A 7,545-nucleotide genomic window follows, 5' to 3' on the forward strand; every position below is an offset into this window, starting at 1 on the left:
TCTTAGTATGTGCATCAAGCACCTCATCTCTCCAGACCAGTTCTCATGCTGGAGCTCCAGCAGCAGAAGTGCTCCGACATCCATGGAGTCAAAGAGGGGACCGCAAACACAGTTAAAACACACAGTGTTTGCTCCAGAAACGCTCAGCAGAACATTCAAAGCTTTATGTGCTGGTCTACCTTCATGCATAAGAAAGCACCTGTGAGGAGCGGCTGCTTATGCATTATAGAGATGATGATAATGGGCTCCTGCATTTAAATCCAAACAGTCACACACGTGCAGCAGAGGCGACGGGATCGAGGACCCAAAGGCACAAACATGTTGACGCTGCCAGGTTGACAGTCCGGCGGAACAGAGAGCAGACCCTAACACCAGGCGGCAGCGGGGAGGTCTGAGGGCACCTGGTGGACAGGTGGAGAACAGCAGGCGTGGAGCAGAAGGGCCTGAGGGCAGAAGTGGCAGGAGGCAGGAAGAGATGGACGCACCAAACAACCAACCAACCCAACGGTTCCCTGCATCACTGATGTCAAGGTTCTTCTGCTCCACCTCAGTTCACTGTGTATAGTTTATGTCCTCATTCATAATGCATGGAGTTAGCATAGCAGTGCACACACGAGACCAGCGGGCTAAGAGGCTCTCCTCTAATCGCAAATAAACCAAAGCTGAGGCTGCAACAGGTAGAGTTTCTACACGAGCTTCTATTCAGCCAGCTGTCCCGCCACTCGTGTCCTGTCTCAGGGGACGAGAGGCCTGCGGTGTTGTGAGCGGCTCTGCTGTGTTTGCTTGAGTGCAGGTTCATCGCCAGCAGGGCGTGTGTGTGTGTGTGAAACACTGGAAACACACACTACACCTAAAGCTTACAGGTAATGCAGCAGCGTTTACATAATGCTGCTGCAGAGGATGACAGGCTGCGTTTAGCTGTCGCACCTGAGCCGTTTTTCACTTCATCGTGATAGTTTTGTTATGAAAGTCCAGGCTTCTGGTGGCCTTTAAAGACCAACGACGTCCTCAGGTCGAGCAGGACACCCAGAGACAGGTCTCACCTGAAACTGAAAACCTTTGAGTGGTTTTGCTGCTGCGCCTCCTTTCACACACTTTTGGTTTTCTTGAATGACGTGTGACCTCCGGGGACACGCGTGAGGCATCGTTCTCCGTGCTGAAGAGGAATTATCTTAACATTTCCTCTTCTTCTTAACACGATCCACCAGAGGAGAACTCGTCTGACTGAGAACATCACCAGACCCCGAGCCAAAGACTGACGTGAGCCCCCCTCAGCTCTGTTTGATCTGAATGCTGCTGATCACTGTGTGTGTGACTGTGTGTGTGTGTGTGTGAGTGTGACTGTGAGTGTGTGTGCGTGTCTGTGACTGTGTGTGTGTGTGAATGTGTGTGTGTGAAGCATTTCTTCTTCTGTGCACCAGGGGTCGCTGTTGCCACACGCTCCTCCTCAGCCTCTGTGTGTCTGTGCAGTCATCAATGCTGTTTTCCACACTGAATGTGATGGATGTCTGCTCAAAGCAGACTGAGCAAAGTATGAAAAATGAGCTTGAAAGGACCACAGAATCACAGGTTTCTCTGTGGTCTCTTTAAGCACGTTTTCACACACACACACACACACACACCGTTCCTCTGCTGTCCACTCCATGAGGGTCCATTCATTTGAACAGCCATACTCCTCCTGTTGCCTCCTCCTCAGCAGCAGGAGGTGTTAGCTGTTAGCCTGTTGCCTCACAGTGTGGATGGACGCTGTGTGTCCACATCACAGCAAAGCTGAGCTCTCAGTTAGGGTTTTAACACGGGACCAAAAGGCCTGATTGTGACTGAATGGCGGGTTTGGATCAGAGCTGATCATGTAGCTACACAAACAGGTCATCATTGTGGGTTTTATACACTGTGTTATTTAAAGCAAATAAAGTGTCATCAGTAAAACAAATGAAGAATTAAAGAGCTACAGTGAATATAAACAGCAAATGTTCTGCCAAATTCCGTTGACGTTTTATTTTTATGATTCACGGAGCCTCCCGCTGAGCAGCTTAACTTACAGCATTCATATTTAATGCAGACGTATTTAACCTGTAAGACGGAAGAAAAACACAGATATTACAGCCAGTTAAATAATCGTAAAGAGCTGAACACGCGGGGTCGATACGCGCACACATGCTGCGTTACGGCTTCAAGGCTGCGTGTGTGTTGAAGACGCCTACGCCTCAGAGAGGGAGAGCGGAGGGGAGAGAGACAGGCAGAGAGACACGCACAGAGACACGCGCAGAGACACAGTCACACTGTGTGTCCACGGCGGAGCCTCAGTGCGTTTGCGCTCCTCCGGCGGCTGAACGCACAGCGCGGAGTCCAGCGACGAGCCGCCGCTGACGGCGGAGGATCTCCAGGACGCGTCGGACCGCTGCGGAAAAACTTGCGATTGTTTGATTTTTTTTCTCTCCTCAAACTGAAGACTTTGGTGATGCGGATCGACTCCGAGGCTGCGTGAACTGCGGTTTTCCTCATGTGGGAGCAGTTTAATGTGCTCTTCATCCATCTGTTTCAGAGGATTCCTCCTGTCCTCAGTGGCGATGGGTAAGTCATCATCACCCCCCTCCAGACCACAGCTGGGGTCAGCTTCCATTTGTTCCAAAACTGAATTCCATAATTCCTGCATTTCTGTAAGCACGAACTGAAACTGCATCCCATTCTTGTGAATATTCTCGGACTCCCTCACCTTAAAAGTAGCTCCCGTCAGTCTCCCTGCCTGTCATCAATTCTTCATGAAGCAGGTCTGGTGTGTCAGACATCAGACCTCGCTGCATCAGCTCGTGTTGGAAGACTGAATGTTCTGACATGTTTGTAACACCAGGTCACCCCTCTGATTGCCTGCTCTACCCCCAACAGGTTCTGTGGTGTCAGGCTGGAGGTCGTGTCTTCTCCTGCAGGCAGCCGTTCTGCTGCTGCTCAGCAAGGGGGAGAAGATGTGCCCTGCGAGTTGTCGCTGCGAAGGAAAGATTGTTTACTGTGAATCCGGCATCTTCCAAGGCATCCCAGAAAACATCACCACGGGATGCCAAGGTCTGTCTCTGCGCTATAACAACCTGCTGGTTCTGCTGCCCTACCAGTTCGCTCACCTCAACCAGCTCATCTGGCTGTACTTGGACCACAACTCCATCACTGCCGTCGATGCGTTAGCCTTCCACGGCGTGCGCAGGCTCAAGGAACTGATCCTCAGCTCCAACAAAATAAGCCTCCTGCACAACAAGACCTTCAGCGCCATCCCAAACCTGCGAAATTTAGACTTATCCTATAATCAGCTGCAGTCTCTGCAGCCGGGGCATTTTTATGGTCTGCGCAAGCTGCAGAATCTCCACCTTCGATCGAACGGACTGAAGCAGATCCTCATCCGGACCTTTCTGGAGTGCCGCAGCCTGGAGTTTCTGGACTTGGGTTACAATCGCTTGCGGAGTCTCACCCGCACAACCTTCTTAGGGCTGTTCAAGCTGAAAGAACTTCATTTGGAGCACAATCAGTTTTCCAGGATTAATTTCTTCATTTTCCCTCGCCTTACCAACCTCCAAGCTCTTTATTTGCAGTGGAACCGCATACGAGCCATCAACCAAGGTGTGCCCTGGACCTGGCACAAGCTACTGAAACTGGATCTGTCGGGGAATGAAATCCAAATCTTGGACCCGGCGGTTTTCCAGTGTATGCCGAACTTACAAATACTCAACCTGGAGTCGAACAAGCTGAGCAGCGTGCCTGAGGAAGCCGTGGGCGCGTGGACGTCCCTCACCACCATCAGCCTGGCAGGTAACGCCTGGGACTGCAGCCCCAGCATCTGCCCTCTCATGGGCTGGCTCAGACACCTCAGAGACTCCAAAGACATCAGTATGATATGCAGCAGTCCCAAGTCGGTGCAGGGTGAGCGAGTCACGGATGTGGTGAGGAATCACTCGACCTGTGCGGACGTGTCAAACGTGTTCTCAACAACCGCGCTCAGCATCCTGACCTCAGCCCAGGCCGCGAACGTCACGTCTGCCCTCTCTCCCTCTGGTGCCACCCAGCTGACTCGTACCGAGTCACCTGTTCACAGTTTAAGCCCTTCACCTGTGCATCCTACTGGGACAGCAGAGGCCACAAACATGAGCCCCACGTCCCCCCCTGAGCCCCCCACGTCGTTTATCCCAGAGCCGCACTTCGAGCATATGGCTTTCCATAAAATCATTGCGGGCAGTGTAGCCCTGTTCCTGTCAGTGTCATTGATCCTTCTGGTTATTTATGTGTCGTGGAGGCGCTACCCCAACACCATGAGGCAGCTGCAGCAGCACTCAGTCAACCACAAGCGCAGGAAAAAGGCCCGCAAGCAGGAGCAGGACCTAAACACTCAGTTGCAAGAGTACTATCTGAGCTACCATTCGAACTCGGAGACGATGGACTCGCTGGTGAACGAGACGAGGCCGTGCACGTGCACCATATCAGGATCCATAGAGTGTGAGGTCTGAGCCACCTTAAACACTCTAAAACTGCAGTTGCTAAGCAGAGAGGTAAATGGGTTTTTCTTTCCGTGAGATTAAGTGTTTTATCTCTAATGTGAGATGATAGATTCTGCGGCTCTGAAGGAAATACTTGGGGGCATATTACAATATAATTACGTGCACAGAGAAGAAGACAGGAACGGAGAGATATATTTGGAGCTAATTACCACCCCCGACTGACACGAGGACAGGCAGTGGCGGGGTCAGCCAGGTTAGCTGTGTATCGTCTAAGGTAACGACTGGACCTCCACGGCGGTGGACGTCTGCCCAAACTGAACTTATTCTTAGTAAAACTCTAGAACAAATGAACCAACGAAGCCACTTTTTACTTGCTAGTTTTAATTTTTTATGTAATGTCATGCATTTAGGATGTGTGTGTCTTTGTGTGTGTGTGTGTGTCGAGTGAAGTGTGGCACCTTGTCCTCGCTGATACCACCTGGACTACGATGTGCAGCAGTCTGAAGCCGCACTTCCACTGTGACGAGCCCTTTTAACATTTAAGCAGCGACAGCCAGCATGTCTATACTGTAATCCTGACTAGTTGCAAATCTAACTAAAGATATCTACAGCTCATTTGTCACCAGTCGAAATGCCTGACATCGACATCTGATATCCGTGACCTAACTGAAACTTGGCCTAACCGTTGATTTTTATTCGAACAGTTACAGACTCTACAGGTCAGTTCTGTAGTAGTAGTAACGGTCGGCGTATCCGTAACGTAGCAGCTCTCACTTCCTGTCGACACACATCACGAATGAAATTCTACACGTCTTTATAACTCGTCAGAACTGACTTTTAGATATCATAAGGAAATTGTCACATATCAGGAATGGTTCGACACGTTACACACATGGTGAGAAATCAGTCACACTCCTTTTTCGACATGTGAAAATTCAACAGTACGTACGTCAAATACTTCTCAAAAGCAGCTACTGATGTCTGTATTTCTGATCAGCTTTGGCTACGTGTCAGTAGCTTTCCGGACATGTCAAAGCAACACTTTAAGAGGTCGAAATCAGATTCTGGCTCAGCCGTCAGGTTAAATGTTAAAGGGGTTTTCCAAACGTCCACAGGCTGCGGAGGGACGGCCCGAAGGGAGCATCTCGTCCTCAGATCTTCTGCATGAACTCACTGTCCTTCCTGAAGATGCTTCTCCCTCGTATTTAACCATCAGCTCTAATCGATGATGGAGTCGTGGCAGAAGTTAAACTGACTGTATTTAAATCTCACGAGTCTAATCTCAGGACTGACGTGTCAGAAGTGATGGTTTTCATAAAGACTTTTCTACTGAACCCTCCTTCCATCCCGGTGATGCTTTGTTTTGTGTACAGACATGACAGTGTGGGTACCTGACGTTCTATGTGATAACGACTGTATAATTAAAGAAACACTGACAACCTGTGAGGACTGTGTGTGGTGAGAACATGGACGACCGGAGGAAAAGAAAAGCCTCTCATTGTGCTCCCTGTGTGGTACGTTTCTTTGGATTTGCTGCTGCGTGAGAGCCGAGCCGACATATTTCCCATCACGTGCGTCTTCTGTCCTCTCACTCTTGATTGCATCTGGGTTACACACCTCCCACTCCGGGTGGGAGGCCCACGTCAGTCCCTGGGACATCAATGAGACGGTTTGCTTTCAGTGCAAGAGAAGCCCGAGTGGGTGATGCCGTTCTTCGCTTCGCCGACGAGACAAAACGAGACAAAACGAGACACCTGAGCCCCCTGCGGCCGACAGATTAAGAGTCTCCCTTTCCAATGAGTCTGTCTTTAAAGGCTGTGGAAGGAAAAGGAGGAGCGAGGCAGGCTGCCGAGGGACTGAAGGTGTTACGGGTCAAAGCAGTTATGCCATTAAGAACATATCACTTCTCACCGTCCTTCCCTTCCTTCCTCGCCTGCTTCTGTTGTTTTTTCCGGCTTGCTGACTGTGAGGAGAGCAAATTAACCTGTGCCAGGGGACATATGTGCACGTGTGAAGCCAGGCAGGATTAGGCAGTGCTGCTGCTTTCATGTAGGAGCGTCTGACACTCGGCTGAAAACAACAATCTGCTGTCAGTAGTTTTCTCAGACCCTGTTGTGAAGTAAACAGACTTTTCTCCTGCTTGTTATCAGCCGTCAGCGTGTTCACACGCAGCGAAGTTTCTGACTGGTCAAAGGTTGTTCAGATAAGGATTTATGATCTCCCATAATTCACTTTCCAAACATGACTCAGGCTTTCTTTAGCCCGCGGGCCTGCATGCGGGCACGCCGCCAACAGAATTTATATCCATATATTTACTTTCACATATGATGAATTTCTTTCAAGGAGCAGTGGGACAATCTGAGGGTAACATGAACAGAACAAATGATTTGTTGGTCTAATTTTGGCAGATATTGTAATTAGAGTTTGATTTGTCATATCGTGACTGATGAAAAGCAATTGCCCGTGTTTTGAAATCCTTTGGAGCCGTGTAGCGAGAAGAGAAGAGAAGAGTGCTGATCCGAGAGCTGCGGTCCGCGACTTGCAGATCATTATTGAGGTTATTTGTTTGGATGAAAAATTGAAGGAATGCATGTTATTGACTTAGTATGCACAAACTGAACAGCACTTCATCTGCAAACATCTGGAGGGAAGAAATCTCAACCTGTACGCTCCGAGAAATGAAAAGAAAAGATACTCCGAGCAGAAGAGCAGGGCCAAAACAGAATCAGAAAAACATCCATAAATGCAGCATGTTTTCTGTGGGCTTCACTCGCTGTGAGGGGCCCCCCCAGCCCCCCCAGCCCGGCCCCCAGTGACGGCCGTGTGCTAAACTCTGCTCAGCGCTGCCAAAGGTTACGTTGGTGTTTTAAAAGAGAGGCACAACAGGCCTCGGGTTGTGTTGTCAGTAGACCTCAAATGCATATTTTATTTTTAACCGGCAGCCTGATTTCCATTGACGAGGTAAGTAATTTAAAGGAGTAGTTCTGCATTTTGGAAAATATGCTTACTTGCCTTCTTGTTGAGTGTTAGATATGACGATTGATATCATCAAGTCTGTTGGTTAATG

General features: G+C 49.4%; 1 protein-coding gene across 1 annotated transcript; it reads left to right on the forward strand.

Moving 5' to 3' along the window:
• Positions 1–2,231: 2,231 nt before the first annotated feature.
• lrrtm4l2 (leucine rich repeat transmembrane neuronal 4 like 2) lies at positions 2,232–5,921 on the forward strand. The gene is made up of 2 exons (XM_046387009.1): positions 2,232–2,574; positions 2,887–5,921. Exons 1-2 carry the CDS (start codon positions 2,520–2,522, stop codon positions 4,485–4,487), a joined length of 1,656 nt encoding a protein of 551 aa, XP_046242965.1. The 5' UTR covers positions 2,232–2,519; the 3' UTR covers positions 4,488–5,921.
• The last annotated feature ends 1,624 nt before the right edge of the window (positions 5,922–7,545 follow it).

Source organism: Scatophagus argus, chromosome 4, assembly GCF_020382885.2.
Source record: "Scatophagus argus isolate fScaArg1 chromosome 4, fScaArg1.pri, whole genome shotgun sequence".
NCBI classification, from domain to species: Eukaryota; Metazoa; Chordata; class Actinopteri; family Scatophagidae; genus Scatophagus; species Scatophagus argus.